At 39.4% G+C, this 26,280-nt stretch overlaps 1 protein-coding gene across 1 annotated transcript in view; it reads left to right on the top strand.

The window, feature by feature from the left end:
- Positions 1-26,280, top strand: part of FBN1 (fibrillin 1) — a 226,944-nt gene that overhangs the window by 16,804 nt on the left and 183,860 nt on the right. The window contains exons 3-6 of the mRNA XM_055319738.1: positions 11,553-11,635; positions 13,633-13,731; positions 22,587-22,682; positions 25,994-26,089. Coding sequence (XP_055175713.1) covers positions 11,553-11,635; positions 13,633-13,731; positions 22,587-22,682; positions 25,994-26,089 — 374 coding nt within the window. The remainder of the gene's footprint in view (positions 1-11,552; positions 11,636-13,632; positions 13,732-22,586; positions 22,683-25,993; positions 26,090-26,280) is intronic.

Below are 26,280 nucleotides of genomic sequence, written 5' to 3' on the forward strand. Positions count from 1 at the left end.
CTCCAAACACTGAAGATATTAACAACTGACTCATATTTTCACTAGATGGGATAGGAAAAGGATACTCACCACACAGAAGTATAAGTCTATAGAAGTTTTTTTTTTTTAAGATTTTATTTATTTATGAGAGACACCCAGAGAGAAGCAGAGGCTCAGGCTGAGAGAAAAGTCCCCGTATTGGGGAACTCCATCCCAGGACCCCAGGGCCATGACCTAAACTGAAGCCAGATGCTCAGCCACTGAGCCACCCAGGCATCCTTATAGGAGTGTTTCTAAAATGTGTTCCTTTTACCGTTGCTTTCCTTTTCCAACATGTTTTGTAAGATCTGTCTCAAAATGTTTGTTTTTGCAGACCTAAAAAAAGAAAACCAAAATATAAAAAATTATGCATAAACCAGTTTATATAAACGAACACATTCTTGTTAGGGTATTTGTGGAAACATCTTTCTAATCTCTAATCTAAAAATCTCTAGTATTAACCTTGGAATGTTTTATTAATAAATTCTTTTTGTTTTTAATTAGTGATTGATGACATGTTTCCATTGTGTGGCCTTTGCGCAATTACTTCACTTCTCTGAATTTCAGTTTCCTCATCTGAAAACGGGCACAGCAATATATTTTCTTTGATAGGATGTGGGAGAAGAGTCACATGATCACTTTGTAGATTATAAAGCTCTCCCCAAATTGTTAATTATTATTTTTAGTCTACAGTGTGTCTTCAGATGGACTAGATAAATTCCTGACTTAGTGAAATTTCTTTAAATTTAAATTAGAGGGACTCCTGGGTGGCTCAGTGGTTGAACGTCTGCCTTTAGCTCAGGGTGTGGTCCTGGGGTCTGGGATTGAGTACCGCATTGGGCTCCCCATGGGGAGCCTGCTTCTCCTTCTGCCTATGTCTCTGCCTCTCTCTCAGTGTCTCTCATGAATAAATACATAAGATATTAAAAATTTTTAAATTAGAATATTCTTAAAAATAAAATTTTTCCAGAGATTTAAATGTTTAGATATAAATGTTTACAACTCTACCTCAATTGCAAAATTTAAAAAAGTTACCAAGTTCTTTATCCTTAATACTGTGCGTTGTTAATTTCAATGAAATAATCTCAACAACTGCATGCTTTTAGCTAACTTCTTCTAAGTTTCTAGAAACTTAAATTCTATCAGTGATTTATTTTCTATTTTTTTGTTCCTTAGCAACAATGTTGCTCTATTCTGATGAAAAAAGTTTGGTAGACAAATGTTTTAAAAGACTCATTGCGTCTGGATGGCTATGAAATAAAGTTTGAGGCACAAGGTTTCTGAAACTTTTGTAGCTGTAAAGTGTTTCTAAGCAATTCATCTGAAACATGGAAAAATTTCACTTTCAGATCCCATGAATTCTATTTATGAGTCTCTTACACGTTTGATTTTTTATTTTCAGTTTAAAAATTTTTAAAAAGTAGACGAAATATTGATTTTTGAGTAGTAATTAACTTTTTCATTACTATTTTGATATTTAATTTTTTATAAACATTTACCTTTTCAACAAATTAAATGCTCACTATTCTGACAGAAATCTCTCCCACTTTTGTCTTAGTCAGTGGAGATACATTTGGAACCCTAAACCTCCATTTACCATTGAAGATTCAGGTATTGTGCTAGGTGCTGGGTTATAAAGATAAATATGAATTTTCTGTCTTTAGGGAATTCACATTGGAAAGCAGAGGGTAATCATTGGGGTCCAGGTGATCTGAAATGCCTGAGTAACTTGAATATGAGATTGAGGCCACCAAATAGAATTCAAAACTGACCCGTTCCTTTGCTTCATCTGGAAGCCAGTCTTCCTGGAAATGGCTCACTGAACTCTTGGTCTGTGAACCAGTCCAGGATACTGATCTTATATTATAGTTGCTGGCAGGGTGAAACCTTCTGGTGTTTAAAGAAATCAGGTATATTAAGGATTAGAATATCCAATTGCTCCCCAGTTTGGCTTTTTTTTTTTTTTTTAATTTGAGTATAGTTGATACATAATGTTATACTAGTTTCAGGTGTATATCTCAGTTTTTAAATCACTGATTTTTAAAATATATTTTATTTATTTATTCATGAGAGACACAGAGAGGCAGAGACCTAGGTAGAGGAAGAAGTAGGCTGCCTGCGGGGAGCCTGATGTGGGACTCGATCCTAGGACTCCAGGATCACACCCTGAGCCAAAGGCAGATGCTCAACCAATGAGCCACCCAGGTGTCCCTAAATCCCTGATTTATTGACTTATTGGATCTGCCCTGTTGGCTCTGACAGTCTCATGCAGGGGTGGGGGATGGCCCTGGGCCTGGGCCTGGGCCAGCTCCCCTTCCAGCTGCCCTCTCAGGACAGTGGAGTGGCCTAAGTTTAAGGTGTTGGGTTCTCACAGCTCACTGGGCAGCCTACTGTAGCTGCAGGGACCATGAGTTTGAGTAGCCAAGTTTCCCTCTGGTTGCCTGCTGAGGAATGTGTTTTCCCATAGAAACAACATTTTAAGTTGTGGTCAGGTTCCCAGACCAGCCTACAATAGCCTATTTAGCTGATAGAGACTGCTATTTGACTAGCCTGGGGACCAAACCACCACCTATTAACATTGTTTCTATTGGAAGAGCCATTCCGAGTTTTAAATACCAATAGAGAAATGACATTTTGGAGCTCTACCTGTTTGTCCAATTGGGAGCTGCCAGTACTCAGAACTAGGGTATCGAATCGCTGTGCACTACTAGTTCCTGAAGGACCCCATTCTTTCCCCTAAGCCTGACCCCATTGGCTGGTTTTCCTGTCTTTCGTGGGGCTGCCAGTACATTCAGAAGATATTATTATCTCCCTGGACAGAGCTCTTGGTTTGAGAATTTCTGGGAAGTGGTGAGAACCCTGGTTTTTTCTGTTGGTGGTAAAGACAAGGGAAGAGTTGGAAGTGAAGGGAGCAGTGAATTCCCCAGACACCACCCGGCACTGCCTTTCACCACGCAGGTTTTGAATACTTTTTTTTTTTTAATTTTATTTATTTATTTACGATAGTCATACAGAGAGAGAGAGAGGCAGAGACACAGGCGGAGGGAGAAGCAGGCTCCATGCACCGGGAGCCCGACGTGGGATTCGATCCCGGGTCTCCAGGATCGCGCCCTGGGCCAAAGGCAGGCGCTAAACCGCTGCGCCACCCAGGGATCCCTACCACGCAGGTTTTGGATGACCTCCTGATTTTACTTGCTTGTGTTTCAACCATTTCTATAATTTCATCGATCCTTTGGAAAAGTACAACATGGCTTTGGCTTGACTGAATGGAGTAGCAGCCCACTCAGAGAAACTATCACCATAATCCTTGAAATCATAGGTAAAGCCAAGGGGTTGCAGAGTTCTGGAAAGCAGTTTTCTAGAAGTACTCTGTGTTTTCATGGTGTCATTGGCCAGACCCTCTCAGATGCTGGCAAGATGCAAATTTGAAACAGGCTCATTTTTCTGTTTTGAGGCTATCCCTTCTCAACATTGTGGAGTCCAATAGTAAAATTCCAACTTCATAAATGCATACATCTCTCCCCATGTGTAGATGGAGGACCTTTTATACAACCAACTGTGAGTTCAGTGATGCCAGCTGGCCACATGCAAATCTCCCTCCCTCCCAGTAGGTTCAGTGCAGACTATGACAGCAAGTTAGTCCAGTCATTGCCTTTAGAAGCTTGGGGGCCACTTGGATGGTTCAGTAGCCTGTGCAGACTTCTGTATTCTAGGGTTGTAAACAATCCAGAGTACTAGGAGCAGAAAGTACTCAGTACTTCAGCAGGATTAGGACCTGCTATACATAGTGATACTTCTCGTCTTCATGGTACAATGTCTAATTTCCTGTTATAGTGTACCCTGTGGCTTTAGATTCTTCTTCTTTTTTTTCTCAAAGGAAAGCACACACACACACACACACGTTCCAGTCACCTGTAAAAGATTCTAAGGATTTAAATTGGCCTCTAGTTTAATACGTCCTCCCAGATTTGAGGTACTGTCTTTGCAGCCTTCTGTTCTTCAGTTTCTTTTAGGCCGTTTGTGTGGTGTGTGTGTGCCCCTGATATGATCACCTAAATTCTTTGGCTTTTAAGTTTGCGGACAGTTGCTTTTGATCAACACAAAATCCCCACAAAAGTACAGTTTACGGTGCACAGCAAATCAAACTGTTGATGCAGTACCCTTGGTGTGGTGCCTGTGCTGTGAGTTACCTCACTCAGCAGTGAGGAAAGTGATCCCCCAAGAAGCATCTCCAGGCAGACCTTTTAGTGCACCACCCTGTGAACTTCGTGACTGTTGCCTTTAGGAATTGGCCATGTATGGCTGACACCATCTCTTGATCAGTTCCAACAATCTGCCACAATGAAATATGCACCAATTTGTGAGCTGAGAACTTTTTGTTAGTTGCTTTGGGATTTTTGTTTTTCTTTAGCTAAAGAAATGAATAGAATCAATATTCATTTATGAGTGTTTTGTCTTCACTGAGTTTTTGAAGGACTATATTGATCCCTGATGTAGATATTGGTAACTTCACTGATCACAATAAATTAATGATTAGCACATCAGCAAAATAACCAAGGCATGAAACTATTATATATTATTGTTTACTTAACAATAACCTTTCAAAGGTATGAAATGTTTTTCTTTTAAATAGATTAATTTGTAAGACATTGTTCCCACTATTAGACAGTTTCCATGTTGGTGACATTTATAGATGGCCTATTTAGGAATTCAAAGACATATTATTAATGTTTGTTAATTGTACTTTGTACTTCCTAAGGCACTGAGTTCAGTCTTATCTTGTATGCTTCTACATAGGCTCCAGGATATTTTAGGCATGACAGACATTGTTTCTCTGCCTGAAGAACTATTCATTTTGGAACAGAGAGGGTAGGGGCAGGTTTCAGGGGTGAGAATCTAGACATATAATTATTTAAAATATATAACTACAGTATAGCATATGTAGGGTTTTGAAAGGTATGTCTAGAATTGTGTTGGTAGGTTGAAAGGTGGTTGGAGTTAATTGAGGAGGAGGATTACCACTATAGCGGGAGATGAAATTATATATTAAAAAGGAAAGATGGAAGAGCATGTATGAAGATAGAAGAAGCATTTGGATTTAGCATGTATGTCATGGAGGAGAGGTGAATGCATGAATGAGGGCTGAAATGATGAGGAGTGGGGTGGGAGGGTTGAAGTTGAAGGTGTAGGTGACGATGAGAGTAGGCTGATAAGACCTACCTGGCAGAGATACGAAGCTAATAGTGAGATGTTTCATATCTTAGGGAGGGTGAAGGTCTATGCCTGGAATGTAGGAGAACAGAGCTAAGCATGATGAACATGAAAAGGTTAGGGTTGGCTACATTGTTCTAATGAAATAGAGAGGATGGAGGAAGCCAGGAAGAAAAATAATGTAGTATCAGGCAAGCAGTGAAACACCAAGATTTAAACAAGGGGTTGGCCTGAGGGTCAATGGAAAGAGGTGGGTGAGGGATGGGCTAACTGGGTGATGGGCCCTAAGGAATGCACTTGTGATGAGCACTACATGTTATATGTAAGTGATGGACCACTGAATTCTATACCTGAAACCAATTTTACTATATAGGTTAACTAGGACTTAAATAAAAACTTGAAATTAAGAAAAAATAAAGAACAAAGGCTTTTTTGTTAATGGAATTAGAGAATTTAAGAGGAATCTCAGCAGTGGGATGAAATAAAACTAGTGATTTCTCTTAGCAAGTGGGAAACATTAAGTCTTTGCTCAGAGAGGTTTCTGCTGAGTACCCTTGTTCTGGACTCCTAGGTCTCCAGGCTGATCTTGATATTTGTGTTTTACCTCTTTGCATATTTGTCTGTCTTCTTCCAAGAGCAAATACTGTGTCTTAGTCATCATCAAAACCAGGAAAGAGTTTATTTATAATTGCATGGTTACAGTATTTCATTTTACTTTTTTTAAAAAAGATTTTATTTATTTATTTGAGGGGGGCTGTGAGGGGAGAGGGACAGTCAGACTTCCCACTGAGCGTGGAGCTCGACTCAGGGCTTGACACAGGGCTTGATCCCAGGACCTTGAGATCACAACCTGAGCCAAAGTCAGATGCTTAACCAAGTAAGCCACCCAGGCCCCCCTATTATTTTACTTTTTAAGAAATGTTTTACTGTAGAACACTTTTATTTAGATTTACAAAAAATCAGGAGGGTAACACTTCATGAAGTAGGTTGGAGAGATTGGCTGGCTTATGCTTTCAAAGTTGGAGACCAGAATTGTCCGAGTCCCAGCCAGTGTTGACCCAGACAATTCAGAAATGGGTTGCTAGGTCTGAAGAGCCCCCACTAAAGCTTGAGGAGACTATGGAAGCCGTTTTTATTACCAGGACTTGAAGTTTCATTACCTGAGATGTTATGAATGTTATGACTGACAGATGGGCTGGAGTAGTCACATGTGGTATTCAAATCAATGCTAGTAGATGTGTCATCTGCCTCTAGCAAAAAGGCCAGAATAAAGGCATCCAAGTAAGGGGAGGAGCTCTTGCAAAGTTTACTGGAGTAGTGGCAGATCCCCTCCTCAGATAGTATTCATACTGTTTCATTTATTTATTTTCTTTTCACCTTGATAAAAAAAAATCTGTCAAAAAAACTATTAGAGCCAGGGTGTATTGTTCACAATATATATAGCTCATTTATGTGTTATCGTTTCTTTCATATTTTCTTGACAGTGAAAATTATGATTTTTAAAAAGTGGAACAGTGGGATATTAGGATATTGCCTTGAGGCATGTTACATGGACAGTTGGGTACTCTTTATATTGTAGGGCGTTTGCCTTTGATACCCCTCCACACTAATACTTTAGAGGACTAAGTCATCATCCCCCACACCCCCATTGCAGTTGAAAAAAGCAGGCATCTCATGCATGGAGTAGAGTCAGCCTCATTAACCTTTATCTTCTTGCCCAGGGATTTAATCACTTCACATGTATATGAAATAAGAGCCCCCTGAATTTGTTTTTATTACCCAGTCTTGTCTGAAAGGGAATTTGAATTTGGGATAGGAAGGAGAAAGGCTATCTTGCCTAAAGAGAGGCCAGACTTGCAGAAGTGGATTCTGGCTAAGGAATGTGGACACACTACAGACATCTTGCACAGAGGCCAGTTCCTGCAGTGATGTGGTCAGATATGGTAAAGCCCAGCTGTTTGCTCCACTGAGAGGGGCTTTGCTAGCCCACACACTCTCTGAGTGCTTGTGTCTGAACTGGATCTGAATATGTAGCCTGCTGAGGCTCACCTACTCCCCACAGAGATCGGAGGTGGGTTGTTGTAGAGCACTGTATTCAAAGCAATTGGTAAGAGAAGTTACAGATAGAGACTTAGCAATTAAAACAGTATAATATTCAGTGGTGAAGTGGACTCTAAATGCATTTTCCTTCCCCCCCCTGAACTCTTACAGTATCGGTAAAAACTATTTATGCTTAGTTGTTGGTTTATCGATGGACATTCTGTGGCTTTTGTTACTCATACCGTCATGAATGCTATTGGGTGGAATACCATCTTGCACCTAAATGCATCTCTTTGCTTTAGCATAGGGATTGAAAGAGTGTACTCTGGTGTCAGGCTTCCTGAGTTCAAATCCCTTTTCTTTATTTCTAAGCTGTGGGACCTTGGCTGGTTTGTTTAACCTTCCTAAGTCATAGTTTTCTTAGTGTTAAAGACAATAATAATAGAACTTACCTCAAAGGGTTGCTATGAGGGTGAAATAAAGTAATATATCTTTAGCACTTAGCATAAAGTTCTTCTGTCTTTAAGCTCTACTTTTAATTTGCCAAATGGTGCTGCCACTTGTACTAAGCTTTAACCCTCAGCTTTTTTTGGTGGTGGGTTGGTGGGTATGACTGATGAAGTGAAAAGGAAGAGAAAGTTAAGAGTGCTACGCTTTCATTTACACACACACAAAAACTTCATTAAAGATTTAATTTCTTTGTTAATTTTTTTTGTGCTGAAACCTTAGAATAAAATCTTTTATAATGGAAATAATCCAACATGTCCACCTTAGACTTTACATATTTTTGTGCTTTCCAGCTTAAATAAGACATTCATTTATTTCTAGAATTAGAGTTGGTTTTTTTTTTTTCTGTGTATAAGTAGAATAAATGCTACCCAGTTTGTTTGAATGGGTGCTGTTAGTTTGCAGTTTTCAAGACCAAAGTTAGCAGAGGAAAAATCTCACGTCTTTCTACTACCTTGCATTAAGCCATATAACCTAGTAGTATTTAGGGTGTTAAAGAATGAGTAACAATGAGATAAAACAGTCATTGTTTGAGGAGGTTGGTTGAAACAATTGAAATTAAATCACATATTACTACAAAGGATAAAATTATTACACTCAAAAAAGATCAGGACCTGCAAACAAAATAAATCACAATTAGACATTATGTAGAATTTTAAGTAATGCAATGAAGTGCAAATGTGATCACTAATGAAACGGAACAGTAGGGACACCTGGGTGGCTCAGCAGTTGAGCATCTGCCTTTGGCTCAGGGCATGATCCTAAGATCTGGGATCGATTCCCACATCTGGCTCCCTGCGAGGAACCGATTTCTCTCTCTGCCTACGTCTCTCTGTCTCTCTTTCTTCTCTGTGTGTCTCTCATGAATAAATAAATAGATCTTAAAAAAAAAAAAAGAAACTGAACAGTAACTGAACAAAGCAGTTCATACAATGAAGCAGAAAGTTCCCTATTTATGAGAGATGTTTATACTTTTAAAGTAAAGTTACTTCTTTAAATAAAAGAGGATGATCCAAGTATGACAGCATGAATTAAAAAAATGAGCAGTTAGGAATGAGTATTAGGTGAGAATTCAAAAGAATTGTCTTCATTTCCCCAGATTCTCATCTTTTGAGGCAACCAATTTTAGCCATTTCTGGTTTCAGTTCTTCTTATGCTTACCTTCATGACACCATGTACTGTGCCTGTACCTGTATTTCTAGATTTAAACAGTACCCATTGCCTCCTTGCCACGAAAGCTAGGAATGTAGCTCACTTAGATATCGATAGCTTTCTCTCTTTTCCTTCCCACTTTTTTGTAATAATAATATGACTTTCAGTTACTGGTTATTTTAAAACCTATAATATACTTGAACTGCTATTTCGTGGATCAACTACTTTTTCTCCAAACCTTTCTTCCCGACTCATTTCCTGACTTATGACAGCTATACTATTACTTTTACAGGTGCAGGTTTAAAACATTTACATTTTGTTTTGCAGTCATTGTAAATCATAACATCTTCCATGGTTTGTCTGTAGGTTGGTTGTAAACATTGAAGAAACGATGAGGATTGTTTATATTATTGTGATTTTTCAAACACCTTGGAAAATATTTTGAATATTTTGTTTTGTAGGACTGAAATTATTGATTCTAGCCTCTTTTTTTCTTAGCCTTTTCCATGTAATACGTGTTATTGCTTCATAAATACACTCATTCTTGTCAGACAATATGTCCTGATTTTTGTTTGTAAACATAGTTACTCTGACCGCCGGACACCTACAAAGGCTCAGGAGTCCTCTGAAGCTATTCCAGGATATGGTTTGGGATTGGACTGGATCCAGTGGAGTTGTTGTAATGAGCTGTAGTGGGGAAGATTTGGGGTGGTTGACTCTGGCTTGGATTATCATTTTCAATATAGGGAACTTTTGTGGAGTTTGGAAGGTTCAGTTGTTCCCCCGACCCTAGCTCTCTATCCTAACTTCTTGCCTCACTTCCCTTTCCAAGATTCTGAGTTGCCCCCAGAAGTTTTGGGTACTCTGAACCGAAGTTTGGGGCACTGTTTGTCACAGGAGGGGCACAAGATTGAGAGCCACTGGCTTAGAATTTGTGATAAGCTCTCTCTTCCTTAACCTCTTATAGTTCCTTTGGTTGAGTCGCTAATTTAGGTGAGCAGATAATGCTGTGTTGCGTTCATGTCCATATTTCATCTGATACACACACAATGTGGCCGAGGGAGACATTTCATTATCTCCATGTGTCGGAGCCCCTCGTTTCGGACATGTAGTAAACCTCTCTATCCCATTATTCTCTGCCTAGCTTTGGAGACATCCAGGGTTATTGGGAATGGATTTAGGGCTCTTTCCCAGATTCTTTTAACTTTCTTCCTCCTTCTCATTCTGACCTCGACATCAGTCAGTCTGAAGTATGCATTTTGCCCTGCAGTGTTCTAGGTCCCCTGGGGCTGTAAGATGAGCGCAGGACGAGGCAAAGACTTTACCTTGATTCCCAGTCCTGCTTATGCTTGAAGTAGTGAGTTCAGAGGAGGTGCAGGAGGCTTCTGTACTGTTACACGTGGTCTGCACACACTAGTGCACCGCAGCCAGAAGTGCATTTAAGTTACACAGTTGTTTTTAAAGGGTTACGTGAGGATTCCTGGGTGGCGCAGCGGTTTAGCGCCTGCCTTTGGCCCAGGGCGCGATCCTGGAGACCCGGGATCGAATCCCACGTTGGGCTCCCGGTGCATGGAGCCTGCTTCTCCCTCTGCCTGTGTCTCTGCCTCTCTCTCTCTCTCTCTCTCTCTCTCTGTGTGTGTGACTATCATAAATAAATTAAAAAAATAAGAATAAAATAAAGGGTTACGTGAATGGGACTCAGGATTTATAACACCAGGACTTGGAACAACTACTGTTTATGAAATTGATTGCAAAACATTTGACCTTATTATTCTACAGCCCTCAAGCTTGAGGAAATAGCATCAATGTTTAGGCCCTTGGATGTGGCATAGTGAAATGAATGGTTTCTTTGGGGTCACTGTGTGTTCAATCCTATGCCTCAGTGTCTAAGAACTAGTATAGAACTAGCTAGATCTTTACCCAGTTACTCCCTTAAATTGTTAAATATGGATCCTCTGGACTCTGCATGGAGGCTTTCCACCAAGAAACCTGATGAAATATCTGTATACAAGAAACCCAACGTTACACTGACTTTATTTTTCTGTAACTGCCGGTATCAACTATTGTGTTTCCAAACTTTGGCTAAGGAAATATTTACATTTTTTGGCTTTTATTTTTTCTGACTAATGTCAAAGTTTGTATTCCCATAATTGTGGTGAAAGGAAGAATATGGTCACATTTTAGGGGTGAGTTGGGTCATAGAAAAAAATATACACAGCTTTAATGAGTAGAAATTTCAAACTTTGTATGCAGGTTTTATGATGACCTTTCTCAACTAGATTGGTAGGAATTTTATTGTTTAAATTAGACTCATATAGCCCCATAGATTTTTATATCTGTTCCTTGTGATAGGATGCACTGCATTTGGTATCTCTGGTTTTTATTTTTCTGAGGTATGCATAGGTGATATTAAGGGATATCCTTGTTGGTATCATTATGTTAAAGAGTCCCAAACTACAAAACCAGTATGAGTTTACCTTTTTTTTTTTTCCTGCAAAAATTCGTCCTGTTCTTGTAACTCAGAGACTTTTTCCCCCCTTTTATTGGTTATATATATATATATATATATATTTTTTTTTTTTAAGTCTGGAATTCTTGTGATTGGATTTTTTTTTTTTTTTCAGACCCAATGTCTGTGGATCACGTTATAATGCTTACTGTTGCCCTGGATGGAAAACCTTACCTGGTGGAAATCAATGTATTGTCCGTAAGTAAATAGATGATCTGTCTTTCTTCATGTTCTTTTGTTGTTTTGGTTGCATGGTGATTCTTAGTACTTGTTTCTTTGTAACTGTATACTATTAAGATGTTTATAGCAGAGTCTTCCAGCTCTAAGATTTTCCTACTTCCTCTGAATCAAGATTGGGAAATACACTAATTTGGTCAAACCACTGTTACACTTCAGTTCAGTGGCTTCTTTTAGAAGGTTTCTGATTTACAGGGAATAGAGCCACAGGGATACTTAGCTCCAGGGTAAGTCACTTGGCTGTGTAGACGTGTAATCACTTTTGATGGGATTTTGAAAAAAGAATACCATGTTACTGCTTTTCTTATTGTAATTTCTAACTGGGCTGGCCTCCTACAAGCTTACCCAAACCTTGTACATTGAATTTTGGTGGTCGAGACCAAAGACAGATCTAACTCATAGAGGGGAAAGGAAGTGGATAGAACATCAGCTGCAGATGAGTGGAAAGCTGAGGGAAGAGCTCAGATGGTTCTGGAGATTCCTCTACTGATGCTGCTGCCGCAGTGAACCTCCAGATTCTCATCATATCCCACAAATTGGGAGTGACAGACCACGTGCCAGAAAAAGTACTATTTAATGGAGATACTAAGTCAAATTGGTTATGGTTTCTGTCCTGTGTGAACTTTTACTGTCATCATACCTATGAAGTAATTTCCAGTTTTCAGAAAATTCTGTCAGTGTAATGGGGGAATTTTAGAGCTGAAAAGACGTTAAGGAATCAGTTATTCCCCTTTCTTTCTTGGCCTAGAGTGGTCTGTGTAGAAGAACAGAATATTTCAACCATGTTCTTCTGGTGACCTGACAAAGTTAATCCCTTTCCCAATTCTTGATTTTGACCAAAAGCATCTTGCTCATTTGGCACATCATGCTTTATTTAAAGATCAAAACTGAATCACTAAGAGAGACGTATAATGGTGTTTGTTTTCTAAATGAACTTGACAACAGAACCCTTTCCCTGGTGCTCTGTAGTATCTCTGAGAAATATTGTCTTCAGGTATTTAAGTAAATGTTTATAGGATCCTTTGACGATTTATTTCTTAATAGTTTTCAATCTCTGTCCTAAGCTTTTTTGATGTTTCAGTGCACTTTCTATCAAGTGTATTATATTTAGCCTTGCACATCTCATTTGCCTCTTGCAGGGTTATGCAAGCAGGCATTTGTGGAAGGGACCATGCTTTTGAGTATAAAAAGTAGTGGCCAAATCTTAGTCTGCTAATATATATAAATTATTTGCCATTTAAACTTATTTTTCTAGCCACCAGCAGAGCATTTGGTATATACTGTATAAGTCTCTCAGTGGCATGAAAGTGTTTATATTTCTCTAAAGAGTGAACAGCTTATTGACTGTAGAATCAGTGCTTTTGTCATGGATTTCAGACTCCTCTCAGACTGTTGATGTAATTGAGAATGGAACTTAAACCTAGGGTAAAAGCTGCTCCATAGATTATATGTTCCCAGTGGGCAGGATCTGATGTAGAGAATTAGTCTGAGTAGGGGCTAATATTTTTAGAAAAATTATTAGGCAGTAACCATTTATAATAAAATAGACCCCCAAGAATACTGCTGCAATTTTTATATTATTACATCTTAAAGTTAATAGAAAAACAAAATGCTCCTAGGCATTTAAGTATATTTAAATGCAGGACTTCTGTTTGTTTTATTTTCTCTAGATAGTATGTCCTGGGCTTTTGATAGATTGGGTGTGTGTGGAATAAGCTGAGGGAGGTTGAGGACCGCTGATATGAATAAGGGAGTTACTGCATTTTACATCCAGAACTTATTTGGTCCAACACATTTGTTTTGTAAATGCATAAACCTGAGACCTAAGGTCACATTAGTCATGATGACAAAATTAATGAGAAAGCTGAGAGTCTAGATTTCCTCATTTGAGGACTGGGTTCCAGTAAAGCACCATGCTCTGAAGCCATGTACTAACAGACCTCTGGTTTTATTCACAGCCATTTGCCGGCATTCCTGTGGGGATGGATTTTGTTCTAGGCCAAATATGTGCACTTGCCCATCTGGTCAGATATCTCCTTCCTGTGGCTCCAGATCCAGTGAGTATAACATGTTATTATATATAATATTATTTTATGTGGTTATGCCCTATTTTCTCCTAAATTTGCTTTTGGCTTTTCTCTTGCCTGCAATATATTTTTTTTTTTTTCACTAGAACATCTGCCTTCTCTGTTCTGCCCAAAATACTTGGAATGGCTTTCTTCAATCTGGCCTCCCATTTTCCTTCTTCACTCTTTACAAGGAAATACCCATGGGACATAGTTACTATGAGTAATATAGGGATTATGACCTCCTTTGTAGGTATTGCCTTATTTATCTTTGTATCTCCAATGTAAACACTGTAAAAGATGCTCAATGGAATGACTGTTTAATGAACATTTTAAACAGTTCAAGACGGCTCGAGAAAACTAGGCATTTTTCCTTATGGTACTGAAATATGAGTCTGATTAAATACTTTTTAAAAACTGAAGACCCCTGACTTTGCAAGAAGAAAATGTGAGAAGACATTTATGGCAGTTCTGTGATTTTTCATGAAGCACAAATCTATTTTCCCTTTCACAATTTTACCACTTCATTCTGCGAAGCCAAATAAATGCCCACAGTTCATTCTCCAGAGCCTTTTCTTGCTTGTTATATTCGTTTTTTACACTTTTTTGGGGAAGGGGGGTTTATTCTTTAAATGTGGGGCACTCAGCAATGAATTAGGGGAAATGCAGTGGTTGGGGACAAGGTGAGTCATTATTGGTCATTAAAAAAGTTGAAGGTTATGCCTATATAAACAGCCCCTCAACACCTGACCATTACCAAAGCAAAAAACTTAGGTTCCTTTTCCATTTCCCATTTCCTATGAGAAAATGAGTTCTCCTTAGAGTGTGTTCTGTGTCTGACAAGGTTTTTGGCAAAAGTATTATGGAATAAATTCATTCTCTTTTGTCTGTTGCAGGTAGAAATTTCAGTGTGGTCAAGGTTCATTACCTGTTAAGAGTCCTAGTATTTAGCTATGGTTCTCATGAGCTGATTAACAAGATAGGGCAAGTGGTCAGAATAGACCCTCTTGGTGTGTGCTAACATACCTTGGCATTCATGGGTGAACACTGGTAACTCTGCCTTAGAGGTCTATAAAACCTTTCTGGCGGGGACCATGCCAGGTCTGAATGCAGGGCAAGCTGGAAGTGCTGGAGGGTTGGTGGCCCTAGAAGCATCTGTTATTGACAGACAGAGAGTGTTGGATATGTGCCCCAGCTTCCCTGCTTCTCAGTTTTCAGAACTATGAAGTGTGTTCTCAGCTGTCTCTTGGAGTTCCCTAGTGGCTTGAGCCCGAGCTGCCCCCATTGGTAATAGGCTTGGTTATGTAGTGAGCATCTTGACCATCTTCCTTGTCTCACCTCCTCACTCTCCTACCAGTGTTTCCTGAAGTTACTTCTAAAACAGACTACTTGCCCTTAAATTCTTGTCTCAGAATCTGCTTCTGGTGGAACCCAAACAAACACAGCCTACTACTCCTTCGGAGTCTAGATATCAAGTTGGGAACAGACCCCATTGCTAGATTGGCCCTTGGATCAGCCAACAACAGTGTATTCCTCTGGCAGGGATAAAATGTAGCTGGATGATAAAACTAGGTATCCAGCTGGGAAGGTCTTCAGTATAATAGTGTGAGGTGCTGCTGACTTCTCTGTCTAGTAAAAAAAAAAAAAAATCACAGGATGGAAAGATAGGATGTTAATAAGTTGGTCCTAGTAGATTTCAAGCTGGCCTCAAATGGGAGTGTAGCAGGTGGTCCTGTGGACCAGATTTAGGTTAGAGACTGACGTCCAAGACTTATGGATGATGTTCTCTGAAGAGGTTTAGGTCTACCTATGATACCTGGACTTTGGACCTGAGTAGCTTGTGGATAAGAGTGGTGTGAGGGGGACAATTTGGTATCATCAGGATCTTTGAGGCATTTGGAGACTTTAAAATCATTGGCTTGAACTCTACTTGAATTAATGTTGTCTAAACATCTTATAAAATTAAAGATGGCAGAGTATTTTAAATTAAGGGTAGCAGTGATAATTAGAATCATTTCTGGTCTTTTGAAATGTTGCTCTAAGGAATAGCTATACTATCCTCTAGAACTTCCTGGCCACGGTGTGGTTGACAATAAATATGGAGAGATCCCTTTGCTAACTTTCCTGCTAGTAGGAGGATAACTCAGCACAGCAAAATGTTTGCATTGATTACCTGTGGTTCCACCAAAAGGGGGCAAATTTAGATCATTTCACCAATAATTCCCATGAGAAATTTTATACTTGTTATATGATAGGGATTGAGGAGGCCTGGGATAGTTATGGGTCCTCTGAGGCCTTAATTTTCTCATTTGAAAATGAAAAGAATGAAAGGAGGGGTGTTCTTTCAAGTTGTTTTCTGCTTTTGAGTGTCTTGGGACTCTGGGAATAGGAAATGATCTTTTAGTGGCCTGAAGGGGAGATTGCATTTCCAGGAGGTCCTAACTGCTAGCCAGCAATTCCTTTGGACACTAGGAAGACAGGGCTCCTCTTAACCTCTTGGACCTCTTGGCACTGGTCATAGGGGCACCAGAGCAAAAAAGATTGGCTGGCCAGAGTCAGATAAATGGGTTTTCTGGACTTTTTGTGTTTGTTTTTGTTTTTTTAAAGAGAGAGAGCAGGGAGGAGGGGCAGAGGAAGACAGGGAGAGAGACTCTTAAGCAGGCTCCATGTGGAGTCTGACAACAGGGCTCGATCTGACCAACTTGAGGTCATGACCTGAGCTGAAACCAAGAGTTGGATGCTTAACTGAGCCACCCAGGTGCCCCTCATGTATATGTTTTTATATAAACATAAGTCTTCATTTCTCTGAGATAAATGCTTAGTAATGGAATTGCTGGGTTGTATGGTAGTTGCATGTTTAGTTTTTCAAGAAACTACCAGGCTGTGTTTGGAGTGGCTGTACCATTTTATAATCTCACTAGCAATGTATGAATGATCTAGTTTCTCTGCATCCTTACCAGGTTTTGGTGTTGTCACATTTTTAATTTGAGCTATTCTGATATGTATGTAATTATATCTCATTGTGATTTTAATTTGCATTTTTGGCCTGATTTATGATGAACATCTTTGATTGTGCTTATTTGCCACTTGTGTATCTTCCTCAGTGAAAAGTGTCTTTATGTCTTTTGCCCACATTATAATTGGATTATTTGCTATTTTGAGAGTTCTTTGTATATTCTAACTACTTGCCCTTTGTCAGAAATATGATTTGCGGGGATCCCTGGGTGGCGCAGCGGTTTGGCGCCTGCCTTCGGCCCAGGGCGCGATCCTGGAGACCCGGGATCGAGTCCCACGTCGGGCTCCCGGTGCATGGAGCCTGCTTCTCCCTCTGCCTGTGTCTCTGCCTCTCTCTCTCTCTCTGTGATGACTATCATAAATAAATAAATAAATAAATAAATAAATAAATAAATAAATAAATAAAAGAAATATGATTTGAAAACATTTTCTCCCATCTGTAATTTGTTCTTTCATGTTCTTAGTTTTTTATAGTGCAAATATTTTAAAATTTGATGAAAATACAGTTTTTCAATTTTTCTTTTAATGGATCATGCTTTTAGTATTAACTCTAAGAGCTCTTTCCCTAGCGCTGGATCCTGAAGATTTTCTCCAGTTTTTTTTTTTTTTTAAAGTTATATAGTTTTATATTCTAAATATATACCTGTGATTTATGTTGAGATACTTTTTTTTTAATGGGGTGTGAGGTTGAGATCGAGGTTCCTTCAGTGCTTATAGTTGTCCAGCACCATCTGTTTTCAAAAAGATTATCCTTCCCCATCGAATTGCTTTTGTACCTTTATCAAAAATTATATTTGTTTAGGTCTATGTCTGGGTCTTCATTTCATTCTCTTGATCCATGTGTCTATCCCTTCTCCAATACCATTCAGTCTTGATGACTGAAGCTTTATGAAAAGTCTTGAAAATTGAGTAAACTAATTCCTCTCACTTTGTTCTTCTTTGTCAAAGTCATTTTAGCTTTTCTAGTTCTTTTGCAATTCCATGTACATTTTAGATTAATTATCTCCCTCTCTCTCTCCCTATATATATTTATAACTTTCTAGGATTTTGATAGGAACTACAGTAAGCCTATAAGTCATTTTGGGGTAGTATTAACATCGTTCCTGTGTGGAATCTCTTACAGTTTGAAAACAAATGATCATTTTCAGTTTATTTCAACTCAGTGAGATTTGGGGGTGCTTTTATTCCCAATATAAATCCAAGCTCTAAGGGAGAAGGCTAGGGGAGCAGCTCTAGACCAGTGTGTGAGCAAGTTTGAGCAGGTTTGGGACAACCACATGCTGAAAATGTGAGGGCACTCAGAATAGGAAGGTGGTGCTATCACTAATCCAGAAGAAGTGACCCTTGGAAAGGTTTTTCAGGGAAGTGTGGAATTTATATGAACAGGGAGGAGAGGAATGGGTGGGACCTGCTCAGACTAGGAATAGTTTAGTCCTTTGCTTTCTTTCTAGTCTGTTCTAAAGTGCCTTTATCACTGCTATCATTTAACCTTTCTCTGATTTTTTTTCCAGCTATTACTAGGGTTTTGTTTTTGCTTTTGTTTTAGGTACTTTAGGAGAAGTTGCTCTTCTGAGTGGCGTGTCTTTCGACACCACAAGATGTTTATGCACGTAGGGGAAAATCTCATTGCTGTTGTCTCTCTGAATGAAAATTACTTTTGTCCTGCAGTGACTCTGCCTTTGTGTACCTGTCTCAGGTGTAAAGTCCAGGAATTAGTCTTACTCTCTAACTGGTCTGTCTGTGCTTTTCCTAGCCTAAGTTAAAATCACGTGCTTGCCATATAGATGCTTATTTGCAAATTGCTCTTGATGTTCTTTCTGTCACTTGTGCTTGCCAAGATAATGGCAGGTCTCCAGAATCCTTCCCAACCTAATGCATCCCAAAGAAAATGATTACCCTAGCCCAGCATCTCTCTCATTCCCATAGCATGCTCAAATTGTTATCTTCTGGTTGGTGATCTTATGAACTAATATGTACTGGGCTGTCACCTAAAGTGAATTTCTTCTACTCTTCCTGGTACATGGCAAAAAGAGGAGATTTAGTCATTTATTTATTGAATGACTAAAATGATTGACCAAATCTGAAAAAAAAAACCCTATAATTTGTTTAGGATCCTATATAGATACAGGTAAATGGCAACATTTCCTGCTAATTCTAGGATGTTGAGTCTTACTTGAAACCCTTTGAGGCTGTATTCTCATTTTCAAGGGGAAGTCCTCATTGGATCTTGGCTTTCATGGTTATCTGCTTATAGCAGCTTGGACACTGACACTTGAACTCCCCTGGTATCATCAGTTTCTGGTAAAATCTTAATGCAGATTGAATTTAGGTATATATTCTGACTTAAGGTATTTAGAACATGTAACAAATTTACAGCATTTTTACGGGTTTAAGTAGAGCTTTGGCTTTTTCTAGAGATATAGTACTTGGTCTTATAATGGCCAGACATCTGCGATGCTTGTTCAAAGCACTGTAAATTTGAATGTGCATCAATGGCAGAACTCAATAAAAAAACTAAAACCAATTTATGTACATATGGTCTCTAAATTGTTCTCCAATGAAGCTACATGTTTAGTTCCTTTATTTCTTCATAGAAATCCCGTGTGATTATTCTAAAGAAATATGTTTCTCCCCTGAACATCTAAGACTCACAAAGAATGTGAAGTTTCTTTGGCAAACATATTTATGGCAAAGCAGATGGTTAAGATCCAATTATCTCTTGTTACGCCTGATCCCCCAGCTCAGAGATTCATAGTTCATTGGTTTATTGAGACCACTGGACTAACTATGCTTTACAGTTTCACGAGTCTGACCAAGGGTTTTATTTTTTAAAGGAGACATGGTATTTTATGCTGGAAAAGGTTTACCTGAAAGAGTAGGGGAAAAAAAATGTAACAGAGTGATTTTTATTATATTGCATTTAAATGTAAACTTATCATTTTTCCTGAAAGAATTCATTCTATTTTTCAATTTGAACAAATAATGTAAAGTTACTATTTGAACTACTGTTAGCTTTTTATCTCAAAGTAGCTAAATGGCTTTGTTGCTCATGTGGGAATGGAAATTAGCTCTTGGCATGAACCACTTTAATTGAAATCAGTTTGTGGGTTGAGTTCCTATGCTGCTTGACACATGACATCATTTCCTGTGCTTTTCCCAATCCTAACTGTTTTTCTAAGATAGGATGAAGCTAAGTTTAACTTCAAATTTTAAAGCAACTATACACCTTTTCCTGACCTACTTAGAATATTATCCAAATTTTCACCAAATCATTCCTTTTGTATATTTGTAGATAGTTTTTTAATTCAAAAGCATTTTGGCTGAGACATTTTAATGGAATCATAGGAGCCTAAAATAACTGTTTTAATCAGTTTCCTGGGTTGCTTGACTTGTATAACAATGTTCCAACAAAGGAATTATTTCTGCTTTTATACATAGGGAAGTGTAGATAAAATATTTTTAATAGCAACCTACTTACAGCTGTATAATAGCTTAGGACATAATGGGCAATTTCTCAGTCTTAGTGTTTGAGGATAGCTTTCGATGTCATTATCTGGTGGTGTGAGTTAAGTAAGTGGAGATTACCTTAGTAGAGTTTTATGCCACACCTGCAAGTAGGCAAGGTACTACTCTAGGCACTTGAGGGTATAATTAATAACCATGATGCTATTCACTCTAAGGAAGCTTTTAGACAAATGGGTTGGGAATAGGAGAAATAACTAAATAAAATAGGTTAGGTTATATAATAGACATTTCAAAAGAGAAGCATAAAGTACTCTGGAGTCAGAGAAAAGAGGGCTTATATCTAGTGGGAGAAGGAAGAGAAAACAGAAATGAGAAAAAAAGAAAAGAAGATACATTTGCGGTGGGTCTTAGAGATAGGTAGGGCTTCAGTATTTGTTAACAACTGTGTGTATGGTATGTTGGGGATTAAGGGTTAGGGATAAAGAGACAGACCGGTTAAAGAGGAGATTCCATGAGGAGACTAGAACGATGTGTTTGGCATTTTGCATGGCACACAGTAGGCACTCAGAAATATTTGTTGAGTGAATGAATGAATGATAAGTGGATTGAGGATTGAGTCATAGGACATAACTAGGAATATGTAGAGGAGCCCTGAAAAGCCCATGGCCATGCTGAGAGATGGAGGAAGTTCTTAGTGTACTAGAGATAGGGAGTTTCTGGTGGTGCCTCAGAACACTCTCAGGTGTTCTTGAGAAAGTGTATCACTTTCAGTCTGACTTAATTAACTTTCTGGTCCTCTATGAAGGCATCGGAAGTACTGAGTTCTGACATCTCTTCCACATTGTCATGCTGAGATTTGTGTAGCTCCTTATGAAAATGGCGCTTTCTCCTGGAGTCTGCAGCCACTTTTTGATATGGCATGGAGAATCCTAACGAGGGCTGCTCAAGGAGGTGGCTGCTGAGAGGCATCTTCTCTCTACTCATAGCATATTTGGCCTCTATGCTCCAGGAAGACTGAGCATAGGAGCAAGGCTGAGCAGCTGATTTCTGCTGTTGCACAGAAGGAGGGGTTCTCTTCTCCCTATGGAAAATTGTGGATCCTTTTTCTGTAGGGATTTTCTTCCACAGCTTGGGGGACAGGTTGGAGTAAGCCAACTTCCAGTGCCCAATCCCGGTCTCCTTGTGTAGGGATGTGTCAACAAGGATTCATGACGAATTGTCAAGCCCTTAGTCTTCTCCAGGTAGGGTAGTTATTATTGGAGGACGAAGGGACAGCCTGGGATTCTGAAAGTGTTTCAGCATCCTAAATTACTGAACTAGAGAGCGCCTAAGTACTAGAGAAAAGAGAGCACACGCCATGCTGTTGTTCCCCTTCACACACGTCTATTACTCTAGTTTCCTCTAGTGTCTCGTCTCACATCCAAGGCTGCCACCCATAGTCCTTCTTCCCTGACCCTCAAAGTCACACTCCTGTAGGTGACAATGTGGTGAAGAGTGGATTTCAAACACTGTGGGTCTTATTTAGTTTAAGGTTATGGTTTAAACAAGCAGCTCTTTCTGAGCCAAGGCTGGCTACCTCCGTTATCAGGCAACTTTGTTATTGAATGCTCTTATAGTTATTTTTTCCTTCTGTTTGCTGCCTCCAAAATTAATTTTCCTTCCTTCCTTCCTGCCTTCCTTCCTTCCTTCCTTCTAGATTTTATTTGAGAGAGAGCATGAGGGAGAGAGAGAGACAGAGAGTGTGTGAGAGAGAGAGAGAGAGAGATGTCACGAGCAGGAGCAGGAGCAAGGAGGAGAACAGAGGAAGAAGCAGGATGCTTGCTTGAGCAGGGAGTCCCTTGCAGGACTTGATCCCAGGACTCTGGGATCATGACCTGAGCTGAAGGCAGAAGCTTAACTGACAGAGCCACCCAGGCGCCTTTGCGGCCTTCAAAATTTTTTTAACAAAATTCCTTGGAATTTCTTACTCAGACTGTTTTCCTGGCCACCTACGGTGGGACTCTAAATCTTTTAACAGGAAAATTATTGCCGTTGTAATCTTGTCTCATACGGTTGCTCAGGGCACTATTTTCTTGTTAGTATAACTTACAGAAACAACATTGAGTGGGAAGTCCTGCTAAATTAGGGAAGTAATTTAGCACTATTAAGGTAAATATCAAAGAAACAATTACATTGTAATTGATTTTATGTTCACAAAAAGAACATGTTTAGTGTTCAGTTGGGTTATTTCTGAACAAATATGTGAATCTTGATAAACCATTTTATTTTCTTTCCAAATCACAGCAAATCAATTCCTGTGAAGTGTTGCAACCTACTTACTTAAACTGCAAAAATAAGTCATTCTATTTTTTTTTTTCCTTTTCAAGTCCAACACTGTAATATTCGCTGTATGAATGGAGGTAGCTGTAGTGATGATCACTGTCTGTGCCAGAAAGGATACATAGGGACTCACTGCGGACAACGTAAGTAAATATAAGTATCCTAAATGCTAAACTATGCAGACAAATGTGTAGACAGATATTGAGACAAAAAGAATCCCGAGATAGTACTGATGGATTCTCTCTGATTATCTGAAATGTGGCATTTTTTACAAATGTCCCGTGAGTCTTACAGATGATCAGATCACTCACCTAAAGCACTTTGCACCAAATATCTGATTGGATCCTTGAGAGTGCTGGTTTGACTCATTTCCTTTTCATTTATCTGCAGCCCCCCCCTCACTTACCTCTTCCTGTTAGTATATGATCAGCACCCAAGGGACAGAATTCTTGTTTGCTCCAGATGTATACCTTCCATTTGATTGCTGAATATGTCCACCTGAATTTTTAAGAAGCATCTCAAAATATTTCAAGACTCAACCTCATCTGTCTCCTCAAACATGTCCTTTTTCTTGATTAATGGTATCTGTATCTCTCTGGTTTCTCAATCGAGATTCTGCTACTGTAATACCACAAGGTGTTCAGTTTGCTGGTTCATACATGAACACTGTTTATTTTGTGTCTGCTCTTAACCAATCCCTGCAAAAGGCACAAATTCCTTTAAGAAAGCTTATTTTTTATTACACTAAGATGAACCTACACCCTGCAAAAAATGTGGAAAAGTGCAAAAATAGAAAACAATAAAGTTCTTCATAATCCCGTCATTCCAGATATTACTTTCTAGTCTTTTTTTTAGTCTTTTAATGCATATCTGGTACATGAGATCTTATTGTTTGCATGATTTTTCATACTCCTTTTTTACTTAATATTTTACTAGAAGTATATTTAATGTTATTAAACATTTTGAAATAACTTTTAATGGTTGCAGAATACTCCATTACATAGATCTTTTACTATTTATTTAATGAATCTTTAACGATGAGTGTTTATTCTGTTTGCTTCTGGTCTTTGCCATTGTATATAGCTTTACCATGATGAATAATGTTATTATAAATAAACCAAAATTTATATAATGCTCCCGTGACTGGTCATGCACTACAGTGTGGTAAGAATACTGAGTGAGTTTTGTGTAGCCCACAGCAGCAGCATGGGGAGAGGAGACACAGGACAGCTTCTCCAGTTGGGGAGACCCTTGAGCTGAGTCTCAAAGGATGGGGTGGAGTTCACTTGTCAGATGATGGAAGATGGGCCTTTTATGCAGCTGGCACAGCGTGGGCCAAAGCACAAGAACATGGCATGGGAGGAGATGTCAGACACAGCGCGAGTTTTGGTGTTGCTGAGGGAGGTGATGGGAAGGGAGATAAGATCAGAATGGAAGTCGTGGGCCAGATTTTGAGTGCCTTTATGCATCCCATGTTTGCAGCTAAAATAGAGCCAGGGAAGAGGAGTGAATTATTTACTATGTACCATGTGCTGGACACATTTTCAAACTCTTCACATGGATTAATTTGTTGAATAAAACAACAGCCTCCTGAGTTAGAGGCCTCTGTTACCTCTAACAGATGAGGAGAATGGGGCACCGGATGTCAGTAACTGGTCTACAGTTATATGGGGAGGGATTGGCAGAGTTGGGATTTGAACCCAAGCAGTCTGTCTTCATGGCCCGTGCTATGAAATGCTGGCCTTGTACCCTTTACTTAAAATGGTTTAAAATGAAAAAGATCGTGCTGGCTACAGTGTAGAGGTGTAACTGCAGGGGTAAGAAACAGGAAGCAGGAAGACTAGTACCAAGGCTGTGTCTATAAAGGTGCTGGAATGGGAGTGGAGTCAAAGGCATTTTTGGAAAGGGAGTCATGAATTGCGGCTGGAAACCTCCGTGCTTCCTTTGGTGCTCCTTGAAGTTTACCCCCCAAAACTACCACTTAACAGGCACTCAGTTAACACTTGCAGAGTTAGAAAAACTTTCCTAGACCTCATTTTCCTATTCTGTAAAATGGGATGGTTGGCTTAGGCCATCTCAAAATTTCTTTTCTGCTTTATCTTTTCCTTCTCTCCTGACTGTAAATTAAGAGGCAAATAGGAACAATGAATATATGTAAACATCTCTAATTTTATGATGAGAAATGGACTGTGGCATAGTTTTGGCTCTAAGGGGTTGTGTCAGTTCAAGTTTTCTAATCCCAAGCAGATGCCAAGACAGAATTAGATATACATGAGATTTATTGTGGAAAAGGCCTGTAAAGAATAAAGGGCTGGGGGCAGAAAGCAGGAGTAGAAGGGGAGGGCCTTCGTACTATAATGCTGGTCTAACCTCTATACGAGGAGAGTGGGATTGTGTAGATTGTGTAGAAGGTGCCTCAGACTATAATGCAGCTCCAAGGAAGCCTTGGCCAGGCTGATGGCAAGCTCAGAGGAAAGATTTCCCATCAGGAGAGTTCCAAAATGGGCAGAAATGCTCAGTCTCTGCTATCCCACTAAACTTAGTCATTGGGTGGTAGCAGCCAGAAGATATGTGTCCTTGGCATGAACATGAAGCAGATCTGAAGGTGCGGCAGCTGGAGGCTATCAGCCAGCTAAGCTCCTTACATTAGGTTTTTTTGGAGGGAGATCTGAGTGGCTCAATTCCATGACTGCCACAATGATACAGATAAAGTGTGCAGGAAATATATGAAGGAGGAATTAATTCAAAAGGAAGTATTAGGGAAGTCTCATGGAGGAATGAGATTGGAGCTGGGCTTTGAAGAGTGGGTGGTGCTGGCAAGTTTGATGCAGCAGAGCCCACCACCTGGGGATAAAGATGCCTGGAAAGAGGCTGTGCATGAGAGAATTGCAGGAAATTGTACAGAGATGAGTTGTTCAGGGCTTGAGCTGTTGGTTCTTATTTTACTACCTTTTCTGGCAAGTAAGATGTCCCTCCCTCAAGCATCGCTGGACTTATCTCACTGATAGATTCTGTTACAATAGTGGGATCTTCATTATGGTCCGTAAATATGGTCAGAATGTATATCTGTAAGGGTAACAGAGGTCAATGTTTCCCTCACGGGAATCCTCAAATCATAAGCAAAAGAGTCAGCTGGCTAAAATGCAGTTCTCATTCAGTGACATCTCTTGTAAACCACCATTTTAGATGTAGAACTGAAAGTATTGCTCAGATACTTCCCAGAATGAAGCCGTCAGCATTAACAGAGGTACAAACTCACCTCTTCCAGGTGGTTTGACCTGAGTTGACTAAGGAATATAGACAGATCTGGGACTGTAAAGTAACTGTTTAAAATGAATACCAGGATGAGTATTTAAAATTTTTTATTGCTGTCCCTGCAGGGGATGGTAGGTTTTACTTTGTTAGCATCTACTTTCAGGTGAAGGCTCTCAGCTTCTCTCTTCTTACCTTCCAGCTGTCTGTGAAAGTGGCTGTCTCAATGGAGGCAGGTGTGTGGCTCCGAATCGATGTGCCTGCACATACGGCTTTACTGGACCCCAGTGTGAAAGAGGTAATTTTTTTAATGAATGAGTATAAATATGTTCTGGTGGCTAAATCTGTTACTGATTTAAGCATGCATTGTGTTTATTACAGCTACTTCATGAATTTTGCTGAGCTTTAAGGGGGTTTCTGAATTGTCACTGGGGAGGGTTCCTGTGATGATAGGGCAGTGGCCCTAAGTCTATGCCTGTATTCAGTAAT

Source organism: Nyctereutes procyonoides, unplaced genomic scaffold (genome assembly GCF_905146905.1).
Source record: "Nyctereutes procyonoides isolate TBG_1078 unplaced genomic scaffold, NYPRO_anot_genome, whole genome shotgun sequence".
In the NCBI taxonomy this organism is placed as follows: Eukaryota; Metazoa; Chordata; class Mammalia; order Carnivora; family Canidae; genus Nyctereutes; species Nyctereutes procyonoides.